The sequence below is a fragment of the Melanostigma gelatinosum genome (assembly GCF_949748355.1).
Source record: "Melanostigma gelatinosum genome assembly, chromosome: 19".
NCBI lineage: Eukaryota > Metazoa > Chordata > Actinopteri > Perciformes > Zoarcidae > Melanostigma > Melanostigma gelatinosum.
Window position 1 is genome coordinate 289672 of NC_136652.1, and position 18270 is coordinate 307941.

Consider the following 18270-nt stretch of genomic DNA (forward strand, 5'->3'; position numbering starts at 1 on the left):
CTTATGTGTTTGTTAAGTTTGTCGAAAGTGAAAATAAATCGATCAAATGATGGCAATGGAGTCAGCGTCTGCAGAGTTATCATTTGGACTGTTTAACATGTGAGTCGAGAAACGGAGCCCCGTAACGTGGCCCAGTATGTAAGAAGAACAAAGAACAGGCCACCACAGTAAGAGTGATGTTTATCCTGACCAAGTGTGCTGCTGTCACATACATCTTAAGTAGAGAAGCATATGTTCGAGTCATTCCTGTTATCAAGATGTAGACAAAAAGATCAAAAAGAAATGTATCACTTTCAAGTTGCGCAAAAGTGCAGTCACTCTGTAGAGCCCATACAACACGGAAGATCGAAAAATGAAATAAGTTACAAGTTTTAATTTTTTTTTCCTTCTTTTAATCAATCTTGTTGAAAAAAAGTAGTCTCAAGTTTCTTTGAAGACATCTATAAAACAATCTTTAAAGCTACAAGGAAATGACATTTTGTGTTGACGCCGACACCCCCCAGCCGACCCAGTCCAGCTCCGCACCCCATCGCTGCTCTCACAACAACTACAATGTTAATATCAGTTTCAGTCAGAAAAAAAATTGAATTGGAGTATTTTTTTCATTGTGGTATTACATTGACTTCAGTAAACGATCTCAGTTCTTCCTCCCCCACTGAACATAGAGGTGTTGTCAAATGTATGCTCACTGAGATAGAAAATGAAATATCTGCTCCATGTTTCAGAACTCATGAGACTATGAAAATATTGTATGACCATATTTCATTTTCAGGAAACACTCCATGTCGCGTTTGTATCACAGATGGCCCGAGCGTGTCTACTTTGGAGTTTACCAAGTTCATTACGCAAATTAACTTCCTATTTAGCTTTTGGCTTTATGCACACTTTCATCTCCTTTTTTCAGGGACTTTTAAGTAATGGCCGGCACACATGAGCCCAAACAAAGCTGTGTGTAAATACAAGAGGGGCAGGGGAATGGGCCACTTACAAATCAGATCTAATCAAAATCCCAGCATGAACAGAGGGACACTTGGTGTGTGACGGCTGAAGGAGGTTTTTTTCCCAGTTTATTTTGTTTGTTTTGTATTTGCATCAGGTAAAACGAGAGGAAATGACCTCCACTTTCAGTAGTTGAAGGGATTGTTCTTCATCAAGAACTCCGCCTGGAACAAGTCAAACCAAAAGAGATGATTGTGATCAAAACCAAGAAGACAGATGATAAGGATGAGTTAATACCAGTGCTGAGGGTAATACCAGGAAGTCCACGGGGTCCTGTGGTCCAGCTGTGCAGCATTCCATCAGGCCCTGAGTCAGAGTGGGCATGACATGCTCCATCAGGTAGTTCCTCATGGGGAGCGACTTGGCCTCCAGCACCTCCTCCTCCTGCTTCATCACCTCCTCCAAACTCTTAGTCTGACACATATTAATGCATCATTAATCACCTCAACAATTCCAGCAGAATACATTATCAGCCTCTGTTAACATGTCTCCCCCTATTATGAGCCACAACCTCCCTTAAATGGATATAGATGAGGACAGAGACTCAAACTGCAAACGCTTAACGTGACATGGACACTGCTGCTCTGTCTGGTGAATACACATTGTGAACATCTAGACCCAAGTTCACAACAGAGCAAACTCCATCCAATGAGGAAGACCACGCCTTGGTAAAACCTAATAAGTTGAGAGTCCTTTTATACGACACGCGGCCTGACTTGCATCTAATGCCTGCAACTTGTGTAATATCAGCTTTGGTATGTTTCTTTATGTGGAAGTAAACGAGTTGAAACACACACTGGGCTGGCGGGTACTGGGTGTCACTCGGAGACTTACACTGAACGTAGCGGTCTGAAATGCTTTTCCTCAGGTCATCAATGTCTCTCCTGAGCTGGCTGACCTCTAGCAGCTTGAACCTCACTTCTCCTGACTCCACTGTCCTCTGCCGAAACATGCTTCAAACAACATCCCAATAACCAGACCCCAGCTCTCCTCCCAGTACCTACCCACTCCTCCCAGTATGCAGCCCTGTGTTTGGCCTCCTCTGCCTCCTTCCTCTCCTCAGCTTTCTCCTGGGCCTCTCTCCTCATCTTCTCCTCAGCCCTTCTCCTCTCCTCTTCCTCCACCTCCTGACTGGCGAGGCCGTAGTTCCTGGGCTGGCCCACCATGTCGAAGATCTTCTGCATCAGCAGCAGGCAGTCAGGTTCATCGCTACTGGTGATCTCTGGAGAGGACGACAAGGAAAACAGTGGGGTTTGATGATATAATGAAAATAGGCTTTTCTGATGATTTACTTCAAACGTGTTTTATTTGGTCTCATCACGGTTAAGGTCGAGCTGGTCGATATGGCATATAAATACTGTCTCGAGATTTTTAAACAATGCTGTAAGATATTATATCTCACTATTTTCTCTAAAATAACATGACAACTTGATTTAACCATTTAATGCTTATGTTCATACACATTCAGCTGATCTGTGTAGTAAACTCATCTGAATTTAGAGGGAACAAAGCATGTGTATGACATTTTAGACAATTTGATATTGTCTGAGTGACTCTCTGAGGTTGTCTGCTATCATTTTAAAGTGAAATTATAATTGAAATATGAAAATATGAAAATATGAAAATATGAAAATGTGAAAATATGATCTAATATTTCTTCATTGTGTATTATTTATTTATTGACATAACTTATTAATAAGTGACTGGTAGGAGATATGAAAGCTCAGGTGGCTCACGGTGTTGTGCAAAGGCCCAAGAAAATGTGCTGTTTTGCTCTTGTGACATTGAATCCAGCTCAACACGATTTTTCGTAGGTGGCTTTAATGTAGTGCTCACATTTACAATCATATTGGCAGCAGTTGATATGAGATGCATTCAAGGCTTCAAAAATGCAAAACGTAGTCATGCGTCATGGATTACCCAGGTACAGAGGGGTGATGTCCAGCTCATCAAAGTAGTTTACAACACTTTCCTCCTCCTCGTTGTTCCCTCTGTATCTGGCCAGTCGTCGCAGGAAGTGCTCCTGCTCGTAGTTGTGCTCCTGTACCAGCCTCTCAGGCAGCATCATCACCCGATCCTTCAGGAAGACGTCCGATGCGTCCAGGCACAACACAAACTCTGTGGTACACACAAGGAAACCATTTAAAATACTACAACTCTGGACACTTTGTATCAATATCGCAAAGAGCACCTTGGTCTTTGTTTGCAGTGACATATTCGTAGCTTGTCCTTGTGTTTGCTACATGGTCTACAAGCTTCAATCTCACGTTCAAAATGGAAAATACCACCACACAGACCTGGCATCATCTTCTTGCCATATGAAGACATCTGGGATGCTCCGTCTTCTGATTCATGTTCTTCAGCTAAACATGAAAACACACAGATGTTTATGTATGTATAGTAATACTGAGTATATGCAGTACTGTAGTAGGAGCTATGTGTCAGTGTCTCACCATAGAAGAGCTCTTGAGCTTGTTCATATGTCTTGGGGAAGCCGTCCAGAACAAAACCTTGTTTTCTGCATGGATTAGACACCAGCTTGTTCTTCACCACCTTCATCAACAGCTGGTCATCCAAAAAACCTAAAGGACAAAGAAGTTGACATTACACATGAAGAATAATTAAAGTGGCATTCCAATGATTTAGTATTGCACTTTCATAAAGTTGGGAGACTTGTTAAAGACAGTAAAAAAGAAAAAGAAAAAAAAAGACCAAAGCAAACACTTCCCATAATGAAACTAAGATATCATAAGAGAACTTTCTCCCCTCAAATACAACTAAGTTCAGCTCAGGTTGTCTCTGCACTGCTCTCTGCAAACTGACACTGTAGATAAAGACGGTGATTGAACGCTGACGTGAACCAATGACTAATCAGTGAGGACAGCAGACAAAGTGATTTTTTCTGGGGGTGTATGCAGTTGGTACCGGGCGGGTGAACCCTGGTTGTCACAGTGTGTACCTCCGTTCTGCTCCATACTGTCCATCAAGCTGTTCAGAAGCTCCTTGGCCTCTGCTGCAGAGTCCTCATTCTCTGCATCTGGATCAGCATTCCTCACATTATCTTCCTAGAGATGGAATTGTTAGGACATTGAAAGACATGTACAGGAAATGTATAGTTTGGTGTTTAGTTAACAATAGCCACTGTAAATTTTGTTAACAAATTTTCTTTGTTCATAACTAAGACGAGACGATGAGGAGATGGCACAAATTGTGATATCAACATGCAAAACTGTTGATGAAAAAAGTTGACGAGACTAAAATTACATTTTAAGATCTCTCTATGAGCTCTTTATTTTCGTCATCAGCCACCTTCTCTTCCCCTCTTTCTGTCACTCTCTCTCTCTCAAACACAGACACATGCACGTACACAAGCTCTGTCATTCTTGTCTCAGTCCACAGTACTGACTATTATGCTAGTGTAATGCATAAATTCTGCGGGTTGGATCTGTTTCGGGTGGTTGATTTCAGCATGTTGGCTGATTGGCTGTCATAACAGCCAGGTGGGTGCGACTGAACCGCCCATCACTACTGAGCACAGTCAGGAGGACTGCATTCTTAATAACTGAAAAGTTGACGAAAATGTAATTACTTTTTGTCTGCTAAAATTGCACTAAAACGTTTTAGGGATGAAAATGACCAAACTTAGCATTTTGGTCTAAAGACTAAGGCAACTTAAAATAACTGCCAAAGTTAACACCGACACTAGTGCATGTGTGTGTGTGTGTGTATGTGCCTTGGAGAAGCTCACCAGTTGTGAGATGGTTTCAGAGATGGTCTCCTTCAGTGTGATGTATTGGAGTTTATAGTATTCACTGATCTGTCTAGACACCGTGCTTTTCCCCACTGCAGGAGGCCCCAATACACACAGGCGGATGGGCTAGAGAGAACACAGACGGGTTATCTAGAACAAGTAGCAACTGTATATCTATGAAGTTTTGATGTAGTTTATCCATTTCATTATGATTTAAACAGTTCATATGTTTAACACTTGTGAATTCTTGGGACTGGGACATGTGTCTGCTTTACCAGTAGTCCCCTGGCTTTCTGGTATTCCTCTCCCACCAGCTCTATGTTGTCCACCAGACCAGTCTCACACAACCAGTTGATAGAGAACAGTTCCTTGATATGGACAGCCTCCATGCGTAGGTTGACAAGCAAGGAATCAATTTGCATTGTCTGTCAGGGGAAGACATACGTCAAGAGAGCTTAAAGGAATAATTCAACATTTTTGGAAATAAGCTCATTCCCTATTTATTTGTCATAGTGAGATGACAAGATGTATATCAACCTAGTGTCTGTGTGTTTAGTCCGGAGTCAGGAAGAGGTTAGCCTAGCTTAGCATAAAGATTGAAACAAGCAGCCTCCAGCAACATGTAAACATGAGATATATATCCATCTTCTCATCTCGCTACCAGAAAAACAAAAGCAAATACTTGTATCTCTATAAATGCTGCACTGTTTTTTTAAGGCTTTATACAAGTTTGAGCTGGGAAGAAGTCAGCTCTCATTTCTAGGTCAATAGCAATCAAACATTACATAAAAACAAAATCTCCTGAGCATTGCAGTAAAGTGTATTTTAAATTAGTATGACATACACTCAAGTCCTTAGTGAGAAAGGCCTCCTCAAATGGCCTTTTCTGGACCTTCCCTGGTCTAATTATTGAGGCAACTTCCTGTTGGAGAGAAAACTCACATATCATTATATCACCATGAAGTCAGATCAAGCGTTTGAGTTTACTCTATCACTGTCACAAATGTAATAAAACCTGATATTTGTGTAAAATAGATTTGTCATATGTGTAAAACAATAAAGTTTATTGTAAACTAATTCGCACTGTCACCTCACAGCAAGAGGGGCCAGGGTTCGATCCCCGATCCCGGGTGGTCCTTCTGTGTGGAGTTTGCACGTTCTCCCCATGGGTTCCCTCTAGCTTCCTCCCACAGTCCAAAGACATGCAGCTTAGGTTATTTGGACACTCGAAATTGCCCATAGGTGTGAAAGTGAGCGTGAATGTTTGTCTGTCTCTACATGTGCCCTGCGATAAACTGGCGACCTGTCCAGGGTGAACCCTGCCTTCGCTCAATGTCAGCTGGGATCGGCTCCAGCGCCCCGCGACCCTGAATAGGATAAGCGGTTTGGATAATGGAATGGAATAAACTAATTCTGTTTTTACATAACCAGCTTTTAATCCGTGTCTAATCAGTTGCTATACACACCTTCACAATGTCCTCCAAGGTATTGTTGGAAGAATCCACAGCTAGAAGGTAATACGGCTCGGGCTGATGTTCAATCACATTCTGAATCACACTTAAACAGAAATAAATCACATTGTATAAATATTTACTTTATATCTAATGTATATGTCACCGAATTAAGTCAATAAGGATCAGAGTTATTCAAACTTTTTGCAAAGCAGGGCTCTGTGGAATCTATACATAATTTTTCAAAGCTGTCAAGAAAAAAAACGTATATGTCCAACCTTGCCAGGTCACTGATGTGAATCGTGGGGACAATGTTCGTCCCGTCTCCAAAGACAGGTATTTCATATTCTTGCCATAGCCATGATGCCTAATAATACAGATTGTTATAATTAGTTACACATATGAAGCCAATTCACACATATCACATTGTTTGTGATGGGGCCTGCTAGTTGGTATTCAGGCTCAAAGTCTTCACGGGACAAACATTTGCGATGAAAATACTGAGGTTAGGTCGACCCTCCATGTCGTGAGATAAAGCAATTAACAACATTTTAAAAGTTGTTCCCACCTGGAATAAACACCAGCATCTGGTTTTTCATTTTCCTTGCCCCACTTTGATCCAACATTACAATGGTAACGTGCCCTGGATGTAGCTCCCTATGCAGTTTGTCAGGATCCAGGATCCCTGTCTGACCCGGTGATCTCCTCTCCTCATGTGTCCTGTCATTCCCCTGTTTGTTATTGTGTGCCATGTGCTCTGTTTGTCCTCTGCCTCCAGACACCTCCCATGGCCGCACCCGTGATTGTGCACAGCTGAGGACACTCCAGCCGATCACCTCCTGCAGCCTGACACACCAGACTCAGGGCCCACTAATGAGTCTCATGTCACTACATAAGCTCTGGTCCTGCAGTCTGGGGTTGTCAGGTCGTACCGTCTTTCACCCGCTGAAACCCCGTGGCATCCTCTGCCCTCCTTGTGGTCCACGGATTACACTCCGCCGCTCTACCCGCCGTGTGTTAAACGGACTACACTCGCCGTCAAGCTGCCAGGCCTCCGGTGTCGAGCCACGGGACTCACACCGTCGATCTGGCTACTCTCTGGTATCGAGCCACGGGACTTCACGCCGTCAACCCACCAGCCCTCCAGTGTCGAGCCACGGGCCTCACACCGTCGATCTGCCGCTCGGGTGTCGGACCACGGGCTCCACACCTGCACGCACAGTCTAAATAAAACCTGTTAATATTCACTTCTGTCTCCTGTGGTCTTGCGTTTGGGTCCTACCTGTGAACTCCCGTGACACAGTTAGCCATAATGAGCATTCCAGCGGGCTTCTTTCGGTATTTACTTTTGGTCAGACTCAGAGACAAACGTTCGTAATGATTTGGGAAATGAATCATGTAAAAGTCAGGTTAATGCTGTAGGAGGCTTGCACAGGTCTCCCCGATGTACGTTGTTTTGCGTGAGAGGCTTCCCCGTACTTCAACAATGGAGGTGGTGAGTGCAAAGTCAGCACAATAACCCTATAGAGTCACAATAGCCATATTTATGGAAAACATGTTCGGTGTAAATGTACCGAATTTTCAAAAATGATAATGGAGGTGATTATTTACTCTCAGATCAAGTCTGGAATTTGTCTTGAATCCAAGCACCTCCATTTGCAACATCAACTTAGAGAAAAAGACCGAATCTGAAAGGGACCCGCTGCTAATTAGATCCCGATCCAAAATAAACCTGAACAGTTTTAGGTTTGCCAACACTGGCAGCAACATGAAAGAGCAGCAGAACACGTTTTCACCACTGTTTGTGTCTACTCTCATTATATTTGAGTCACACAGCTAAGCCTGTTTTTATGAAACATAAATAGCCAGCAGTATACTGCTGTTCTGAAGGTATTTCAAAGACTCTTCTCACCATCTGAGTAAAGAATATTCTGTCTCTTGCACCATTAGGAAATGTTGTGACTTTAATTCCTAATCAGAACAAAGACGATAGCCAGAAATGAAGTTCTAGTGTAAGTACAGTCAAGAAGACTATCCTTGCATGCTTAGACTTGTAATCCTCTCTCTCTCTCTCAATACGACTCCATCACTAGCTGCACTTTTTCAATTCCGGCTGTCACTGTCAGAGGCATCATACACGCTATCAGCTGTTTAACAGCTGGGCGCTCCCTCAAGCCTATCAGCTTGCTGCTGTCTCCTTTTTCAGTTGTCCAGCTGCAGTTTTGTGCAACCCTCCTCCTCTCCAGCACCATCTGTCTTCGCAGATTCAGCACTCCATCAGCATCTCCAGCCAACTCCACCAGAACCCTCAGCCACCCCAACCAGTGTCTGGACTCCTCGGGGGCATTCATATTGTTGCCGCTCAGGGCAATCACAACTCGATCTCAAATCTCCCCGTCGAATTCAAGCGCCAAAGAATTTATGTGTAACTCATGAACGCATCATCTATCATAATAAATGTTAACTACTAATCATTCACATGTCTCTCCTGATTGAAATGATATATGTCACACTGCTTATCAAAATCGAAAGTTTTATTTTCAGTTTTATTTTTCTATCTTGACTAAATGAAAGATTGCTGCCCTTTGTAGCACTATGGCAAAATGAAAAGAACGAAAAGGATTGGAGCCATAAGATCCAGCTCCCTTCATAGAGCCGTAGTTCCCATCACTAGTGGCTTTTTCATATTAGACGTACTGACAACAGACCTGAGGAAATACAACGGGACCCTACTTGACGAGTGTTGAGCCTCGGTTAGGTTATACATCCAAACGGACACCACGGGCACGTAGTTGTTCTGTTGACACTGTCGGCTTAGTTGCAGGACGTAAATTAAAAAGATTAGAAAAATGACATCACATTGTCACAGACAAAAAATAACTAAAATGTGAGGAAAGCTAAATTTTCATCAAAAGACTAAATCTAAATTAAAATCAGTTCTCAGTTAACAATGTACTTGACTCAATAAGGCTAAGTATAATTTGGATCTGGTCAGACTCAGCTCCCTGATTGTGTTTCAGTTTCAGTGATAAATAGACAGACACGTCTGTATAATGAGGAGATAAAACAAATCTTGTTGATAACTAAAGCAACAGTCTACAGCTGTCTTCTAATCTCACCTTGAATAAGTAGTGGAAGACATGCTCTCCCATCCCGTACTGAAGTCCTGACGCCACCACGTATGTAGAGAACAATGTCCTGTTCTAAAAGCAACAGCCATATATGTGACAGTCAGAGCCATACCTGTCAATCACATGTGTCTCCTGCACAAAATGCCAAGGAAGTTGATGCTCACAGTTTTTCCTATTTTGACCACCTTCTTCTCCAGGTCAATGTGTGGTTTGAAGTTGGGATGTGCTTTTCTTCCCCAGAAAATCTCATCAGTGAAAGGGACATCCTGCAGCACAACGCAGACAACAACAATGATGCTGCTAAAAACCAAAAGTATCCAACTTCAACATACATCTGATTTTACCAGCGCTAGTGAGTAAACAGAGCTGGGACATTGTTAAAAGGAACTGTAATGCATTCATTGGGGTTGCTGTAAAAATAATAGATATATAAAAAACATATTGAAGTTACTCAGATGTTACAGCCCACAAGAGACCTGTTAGCGTCTGTATGGGGCGCACTGGGCTTTCAAGTAACTATGATGTAAACCCATCCGGGTCATTATTAGACGTGGAGATAAAAATGCGCCGGGAGTGTGATGACGTAGTATAAAGACCAAAAAAGCCACACAGGGTGGGAGGATCAAACAAACACAGGACTTTCAATCAGGAGACATCTGTTTGTGTCCCATGTGAAACCAACAACCTGTTGTTTGTCTTTGTGTTCACATCACGTAGTTTCACTTTCACTTTGCAGACTTAGTATTTTTAACACAAATTGTTGCAAAATAATCATGCGTTTTATTGACAGAAAAACATATGAATGTATTTAACAATTTATCAAATACAAATACCAAACACTAGCTGTTATAGCATGAGAAATCAGATCTGCTGCTATAATTAAATAAGGTGAACATTTTTTGGCTGTTTGATCAGAAACAAATGTGAGGAAAATACTCTGTGGTGTCTCTTACATGTTTAAAGACGACATGCTACATGATATGGAACTGGAGATAATAGCACAATTTTAATCAAGAGGAATAAAACCAAATAAATGCATGAATGCACAAATACCTCCATTACAATCTGTAAAGAGGAATAAAACGTGATTCATGTTACACAAACAGATACGATTTTAGAGTAGCTCGAGGTGCTGTATGTGTCCACTTACAGGATCGACTGGCTTGCTGCAAGCCCAGGTCATCACTGTGGAGACGAGGATGAACATCTTTGATCCAGAAAAACGGCCCATTTCATTGTGGAGTGCTACAAATACAACACAAGAGGTCATTACCGAAATAATTAATTATGGAACTATTCTGTCACGACATGCAGATATGCATGTCATGTAGCACTATGGGCAAATAAAAAAGAGAGTAGCTACCATGCCTGCAGTTCCTACTATTGATGACACTGTACAGGTATGAGAGTTATTTAATTCAGACAGTTTAGTAAGTATCAAAATATAAACTAAGAACTTTAAAAAAGTCAAAGTCAAAGAAATTTCACTCTCATAAAGACAAACAGTACCTCAATGAATCATGAAAGGATAGATAATATTAATTTTGATTGAATATTAAAGACCAAACCTATGTTGGCCTACATACTGTAGGTGCAGTTGTAGTCACCCATTGAAAAAGTGTGAACATTCGTAAGATAACGAACAATGACGAGCCTGTAAACCCAGACTGAGAACTGACCTGAAACGGCCCAGAGGGCTTCGTCCACCTGCTCAGCATACTGGGTAATGTTGTAGATGACAACGTCGCAGTCCATCAGCTTTGCAAGTAGCTCATCCCTGTTCGGTTGCTTGAATGCAAACAAGACAGTCAAGGCAATTTTATTTCTGAAGCCCACCATCACAAAGCACACATTTTGAATGGTTTTACTTGTTGGAAAGCTGTTAAGCATTCCAACTATTGTTCTTCAAATCTTTATTCAACTTCCGACTATTTCTTCCGTACATATTTGGGCACTCTTCTCCTTCCACATTTTTTAAGCTACAGAAACCGTTCAAATATCAAAATGTTCAGCTCTTTCAGCTCATGCCGGCTACGTTATATATCTTCATATTTCTAATCTTTTAACTTTTTGAATTATTAAGCTTTTTGCACATTGTTTTTTTAATGGGTTTCTATGGAGAAAATGTTCAAATCCTTCTACTTCCTCATACTTTCAGGTACAGACACCATTTCAACTTTAAAATGTTGAGAAAACCCTGAGCTATTGCCACATGATTCAGCTTTTTGATATATTTTAAAGTTTTTGAAATGTCCCATTTGAACTTCTATGATTTTTTCAGTCCTTTTCTGACTTTATAATGGGTGTGTATTGCGCAGCTTAGAGTGCGTGATGTCACCGCTAGAGTGAAGGGGAGCTTGAGATCCTTGTGAAAAAATATTTGTCTTTTGCCACTGACTCCACAATCGTCACTCTTCATGCATAATTTGTGGATGGAAAAGTAGCTAATCTTGTCCTTGTCGTAGACAAATGACTGTCGAATCCCACAGACTTACACATTTGGCTCAAGGAGTCGCAGAGCGACATGAACTCCAACCAACTGCTCCATTAGACTCCATGTTAAATCTGACCACTCAAAGAAAGCAGACGGTACCAGTTTTGTATATTGCTCTGGAGCTCAGATTTTTAATAACACAAACATAAAAACCACATTACCGCATTTGGCAGAGTCTTATCTCTCTCACAGTATCCATATTTTATTGATGAGTCTCATGGTTTTGGTATTTAGGCATATGTTTGACAGGTAGTTTTGTTGAAAATCACTGTTCACTCTAATCTCTCTTAAATTAGCCTCTAACACACATGTGCTCCAATCACCAACCAGTGACACACGTGCACCCAAGCACACAGGTGTTTATATGAGCTCATTAGTGATGTTGATAAACACAGACACACACGCACATACACTCCTCTCCCTCTATCTCTCTGTCTGTCTCTCTCTCACTGTGTGTGTGTGTCTCTCTCTCATACAGTCATTCAGGTCTTGGAGACTTTTAGAGGACTCTAAAATGTGATGAAGCCTGTCATTTAATAACCTCCCCCCCCCCCCAACCTTCTCCCCCCCACCCCCTTTCAAGGTGCGACCGTGGCTCCCTGAGTTAAGAGGTTCGTCTGGGAACCGGAAGGTCAACGGTTCGATCCCCGACTGGGACGTGTCATGTGTCGAAGTGTACCTGAGCAATACACTGAACCCCCGGCTCCCCGGCTGCCGATCAATGGCAGCCCACTGCTCCCTTTATACAGGGATGGGTCAAATGTCGTGTAAATGTATTTGACAATAAAAGCCCCATGGGTTAACTGTATTTAAACATTAAGCTCAAAATTTGTTTTTTTGTTGAAAAAATGAATGATCTTACTGCGACAACTACTACTGCTGCAAATATAGTATTACTACTACTGCTACTGCTATTACTGCTACCATCAATATTATTACTACTACTACTGCTATTACTACCACTACCACTATTACTTATACTACAATTGCTACTACTACTACTGCTAGTCATGCTACTACCAGTAGTAATACTACTACAGCTATCAGTATGACTGCTACTAGTACTACTACTACTGCTATTACTGCTACTTATTCTACTGCCATTACTATTACTACCACTGCTACTTCTTCTACTACTACTACTGTTATATTAACTACTACGACCAATACTACAGCTATCACTACGACTATGAATACTACTACTTCTACTTCTTCTTCTAATTACTAATACTTCTACTACAACTACAACTTCTACGACTACTACTACTACTACAAATATCACTACTGCTACAACTAGTACTTATTCAAATGCTACTAATAGTTCTACTACTAATAATACTTCTACTACAATTACTACTTCTACGACTACAAATATCACTACTGATGAAATTTTTTAAGCCACAGAAACCGTTCGAATATCAAAATGTTCCGCTCTTTCAGGAGAGGTGTGATATGACTTGTCATATTTGTAATCTTTCAACTTTTTAAATTATTAAGCTTTTTGCAATTTTTTTAATTGGATATCTATTTTCAGCAATGTTTTTGCAATTTATTTCAGCTTTCAGCATTTCAACGCATTTTCAGCAGGAAATGCATTTTCTAGTTGTTGTTTACATTCAAAAACACATGTTTTGTCATGTTTTTCGTTCTGCATCTCGCTGTGCGCCCCTGTGTTTCAAAATGACATATTATTACTTCTATCATCAACAATATTGATTGGCAGTGACTAGTGGACAGACGTACACAGTTTATAAGAAGGGACAGGCCTAACTGTTACTTACTAAATACTCCTCCAGGACATATGGAATGTCCACGTCATATTTACCAGAAACAGTTCCTACAACGTGAAAAGCTCGCGTTTTCACCCTCTCATCCTCTTCCTCAGTCTCCGTCTGTCCGGCCACACGTTCAGACAAACACTACAGAGAAAGACAAATACGTGAACTAATCAGTGCTGCTGGCCAAAGTTGTCCACAAACGTGTGTGCTACGTGAATTACATGGCTACACACCATGTTAAAGTTAGCGTTAACTGCTGAATTCATCTAACGCTAGATAACGTTCCCAGCTTGACTAACTCCACATTGAATATATTCACCTGAGCAATACATTTGGACGCGTACGAGTCTATGTTGTTGATAAAAACTCTTCTAACGTGAGGTGACACTTTGAGTTTTTCCATCCTGGGCTCCGCCATATTAGCCTGTCTCAAAAGTGTTGTTGGTGGACTGTTGCCATGGAGAAGGCCCTCTTGCGCCAGCGACTGGGGTCCGTGTACGTTTTGGTCATTTGTTTTACCGTTAATTCGGAAAACCTAAAATACAGAAATACCATGGTATTCTCGTTTTTCGTTTCAAACCAAGAACGGGAAAACTGAAATGGTCGGTCGTATTTCCGTTTTTCGTTCTGAATTCAAAAACGGAAAAACCAAGAACCAAAGTCCCCCAAGGTCCGTGTACGTTTAAATCATCTGTTTTACCATTCAGTCGGAAATACGGAAATACCATGGTATTCTCGTTTTTCGTTTTTGCAAATCCCTTTTTTGTTTTTTCCTTTAAAACGAGACGCAGATCACAGCAGGTCACCCGAAAGAAGAATATTTCAAAATAAAAGTGAAGTATGCAAGAAATTAATACATTCATTAATTAATCTGGGCCGATGGGAGTGTGTTGGCATCAGTAGTTGACTAACTTATATGCTGTTTAATATTCATTTATCTATGTACACAGCAATAATCAACTCTTAACGTTAGATTAATCGGTGCATTGATGCAGTGTTTGATGCTCAGTTCGTGCACTGCTGTCTGTCCACAGGTCTCAGTTTTCGGTAAGTAGGCAATTTAACGGAATTGTACCCCAAACCGGACAGTTTTTAGCTAATGTTTCAATACAATTCACTTACAATGTTGATAAAAATGATCGTGTAATGTTTTCAGTTGATTTAATGGTGTTAAACTGAAGTTAAACTTCGTACCTTTCAAACGAAATATTGTTGTAATTATTACAGTTAGCTTTGCCTTTACCAGAGTCGTTAAAACGATGCTAACACGGGTGAATTAGCCGTGCACTGCTCTTGGCCTAATCCGTACGGACTTCTATCCTCGTTGTAAACACTGGCTGCTGCTGGTTTTTCGGGGATATTCTCATGTTACAGGGTCGCAAAAATGACCATCAATGCTGTCAACACATCCGGGACCGTAGTTCTGTCCTTCACAATAAGATATCACGCTTCAACAACTCCAAATGATGCAATAAAAGCTCCTTAATTTCCGTTTGAGCGTATACCACCACCTGCTGGATGTTTTGTTAAACTCTTCTCATGTCAATCACTGGCAAAACACCAGCTGATGTCTGGAATTTAACAATTATGTACACATATTGTATATAACAATTATTATCATAACACACAGTGCAGAGTAAGAGTTATATTACAACTAAAAACACGAGTATTCATGATTAAAAAGCTACATTGTTAAAGTGAAAGACAAATAACTTGTGCAAATGATTGAAAAGTTCTGTGCAAACATTTATTGAAAAACAAACCAATCAAAAATGAAATTATAAATCAGGACACACATGGCATTTGAAATAATCATCTTCATCATCCAGCTCCTCGTGTGATACCATGTGTGGCAGCTGTCACACTGGACCCACGACACCAATCCCTCCGAGCTCTCTGGAGGGTCAGGTTCCTGGCACCGGCCACACTCCCAAACTGTCTGCTCCATCTCTTCAGAAATGTGACCTATTAAAATAAAAATAAAATGACTTTGAATTAAAGACAATGATCAGATTTTCATGGGTTGGCATACAATGCAAGTTAACATGAAGTACCGGTGGATGTCGTAGGTCCAGCAGACGAGGAGCTGGATGAAGGTCGGGTCTCTGCAGGTTGGGAGGCTGTATAAATAACAGAAAAAGCATAACCATGCTTTGTTTACTCTTCATCATGGCTAATGTCACCATCGTGTTATAATATTGTGGTTTTTTTCAGATTATTTAAAGGATTTACAGTGGGAGGGAGAGGAAGGAGTTTGGGACCCATAGAGGCCACGTCCCGCAGCCGATGTTGAAGGCTCTGAAATAATAATCATATTTTATTATTACAACTCTAAAATACATACTTATAAGAATGTTTATGCGTAACAATAGTTAATAAATTCTGATTTATACGTGAATTCAAATGCAAAATAGGTATGCGCTGACCAGGAGACGGGGGAAGGTGGCGGTGTTCCTCAGCAGGCAGGTTCAGTGGTGGTGATGTGCTGCTGGCAGGCAGCCGGGGACCGTGGGAGGCACAAGAGGGGGCAGAGCGGGATGAGGGACCGGCGATGGAAAGTCCGGAGGTGGTGGCTGTAGTAGCCCCGAGGGACACTGGTCTTCTGCGGCTGGGGCGAGAGCCGCCAGACAGGGTAGAGGAAGTGGCTGCCGGGCCGGTGTCTCCGGCCCGCTGCTGCTCTCTGTCTCTTCTGGCCAGAGCTTGGGCCTCCCGTCTTGCAGCACGGTCCTCTGCCTCCACGATGACGTCAGACATCTCCTGAGCTGTCAGTAACCTGGCCTTGGTGATGTTCCTCCTGACCTTGCCGGTGTTGCGGTTGTAGTTTATTTCGGCCAGGAGGTGGGCCAGGTCTGCTGTTATCCGGCCTGATGTTACCAGGGGATGGGTCATGTAGGGATTGGGAGGAGGGGCAGGTGGGGGTTGGTTCTGGGGATTGGGGATAGGGGCTGGAGAAAGGGGATGCTGGGAGGGGAGGGCAACATCAGGCGCAGCCCAGGAAGATGCCGATGAGGTTGGCGGAGGTGGTGAGGAGGCCCCACGCCGCGGCCCGGACGGCATGACCCGTGACCAGTCGATAGCCATTGGGTCCAGAGGGTAGAGGCCACACCTCCTGAACCCAGCCACCACCAGTCTCCGATCCTTCACCCTCTGGTAGGAGTCTCTTAGGACCCTTGAAAACTCCTTCTTAGAAACCAAGAAGGAGTGGCTCACTGCCGACAGATCTCCTGTAACACCAGAGAAATCTGCCTTCAAGGGTCCGAAGAAACTCATATCCAGAGGTTGAAGGATGTGAGACGTATGTGGTGGCAGGCACAAGAGAATGACCCCCTCCCTCTGTGCCGCCCGGACCAGCTCTGGATCCAGGTGGGATTGATGTCTGTCCATGATGAGCAGCAGTGGGCGCTCCTGCACGGCGAACTTCAGGAAATGCCCGACAAACCACTTCCTAAACAGCTCACTGTCAATGTACCCTGCTGGCGACTTCCCGTAGAGGGCATCGGGAACCCCTTCCTTGTTATAGGGGCCCCCAGGATATCCCCCCTTGTAGATGATGAATGGGGGGACATCCTCCCCAGCCGCGTTGAGGCAGGCCAGGACGGTGATGTGGTCTCTGGTTCCCTGGGCCTGCCTGTAAGCATGTTTAGTCCCCCGGGGCACGATGACCTTCCTTTTTGTAGAGTCCAGCTGAAACCCCGTCTCATCGCAGTTGTATATCTGACGAGGTTTCTCCCTCAACCCGTGCTCCTCCAGGGTTGAGGGTGAGGAGCCCGAAATACTCCTCAATTGGCCCCCTCTTGGCGCAGGATGCCCTCCCACGGTCAATGATGTCTGGGGTCCGGGCAGTAAGGCGATGGTGTTGCCGCTCCCGGAAGTTTATCCACCACGTCTGGCCAAGCACGGTTCTTTGTGCGTCCCGGTGGCGGAGGTTATAGATGGCCAGAGCGTGGGCCAGGACCTGAGGCTTCGTCAGTGGAAACCCGTGACTGGCAGAATACAAACAGTACTCCACCAGGGAATCCTCATCTTCAGGGGTGAGGAGTGTCCTCTGACCATAGACACAGTCAGAGGACACCCTTCCACTGACTCGGTCACTCAGGCTGGACTTAGGGACCCCAAACTGCTGGGCTGCCTGCCGTAGAGAAAGCCTGCCTGCTTTCACCTCCAGTAGGGCCTGTGTCATGGCCTCCTGGGTCCACTTCCTCGTCTTCCTCTCCCTCTTCCTGACTTGCCGCATGTTTGGCATCTGCAAGTACACATTTACAGTAAGAAATTAAATACAAAATTTGTTTTAAAGCCACAGTACATGTCTCAATGAATTGAATAGTTCTATAAATTGCCAGATTACCATGTATAGACTCATGCATATTTAACACATGCATAGACATACATATATTTACCTTAAACCATTGTAGATTTACAATTTCTATATCCATCTCTTATTTTCTTGATCCTCCTGTAAAGAAAAAAAACTCTCATACAGACACACATTACCTACCTTTCTTACTTTAAAGGTTCTTCCTGTCTTTTCTACTCTTTTTCTGCTTATTGCTGTCTTCTTTCTGTTCTTTTCTGCTTCTTTGAGTCTGCTTTCTACTGTTCTTCTGCTTATTGCGGTCTCCCTTTGCCTGTCTTCTCTTCCTTCTCTCTGTCGCTGTTCTCTGTTCTT

At 42.7% G+C, this 18270-nt stretch overlaps 2 protein-coding genes across 3 annotated transcripts; both read right to left on the bottom strand.

Annotated features, from left to right (window-relative positions):
- Window positions 1-493: 493 nt before the first annotated feature.
- Window positions 494-14023, bottom strand: ak7b (adenylate kinase 7b). Of its 2 annotated transcripts, XM_079291022.1 has the most exons (18): window positions 13924-14023; window positions 13608-13745; window positions 11012-11120; window positions 10483-10577; window positions 9497-9598; window positions 9321-9404; window positions 6480-6568; window positions 6217-6307; window positions 5595-5672; window positions 5026-5175; window positions 4748-4876; window positions 3959-4064; window positions 3453-3581; window positions 3297-3362; window positions 2920-3117; window positions 2004-2221; window positions 1255-1413; window positions 494-1163 (listed from the first exon to the last, which is right to left on the bottom strand). In XM_079291022.1, exons 1-18 carry the CDS (start codon window positions 14020-14022, stop codon window positions 1125-1127), a joined length of 2079 nt encoding a protein of 692 aa, XP_079147148.1. In that variant the 5' UTR covers window position 14023; the 3' UTR covers window positions 494-1124. The 2 variants fall into 2 exon arrangements, with proteins under 2 accessions (XP_079147148.1, XP_079147149.1); XM_079291023.1 differs by lacking the exon at window positions 13924-14023 and having other exon boundaries at window positions 13652-13697.
- A 1796-nt stretch (window positions 14024-15819) lies between these two features.
- Window positions 15820-18058, bottom strand: LOC306793457 (uncharacterized protein; the record flags this gene model as incomplete). Its single annotated transcript, XM_079291103.1, has 4 exons — window positions 18002-18058; window positions 17324-17847; window positions 16031-17232; window positions 15820-15902 (listed from the first exon to the last, which is right to left on the bottom strand). The coding sequence occupies exons 1-4, from the start codon at window positions 18035-18037 to the stop codon at window positions 15820-15822; spliced, it is 1845 nt and encodes a 614-aa protein (XP_079147229.1). The 5' UTR covers window positions 18038-18058.
- Window positions 18059-18270: the final 212 nt, after the last annotated feature.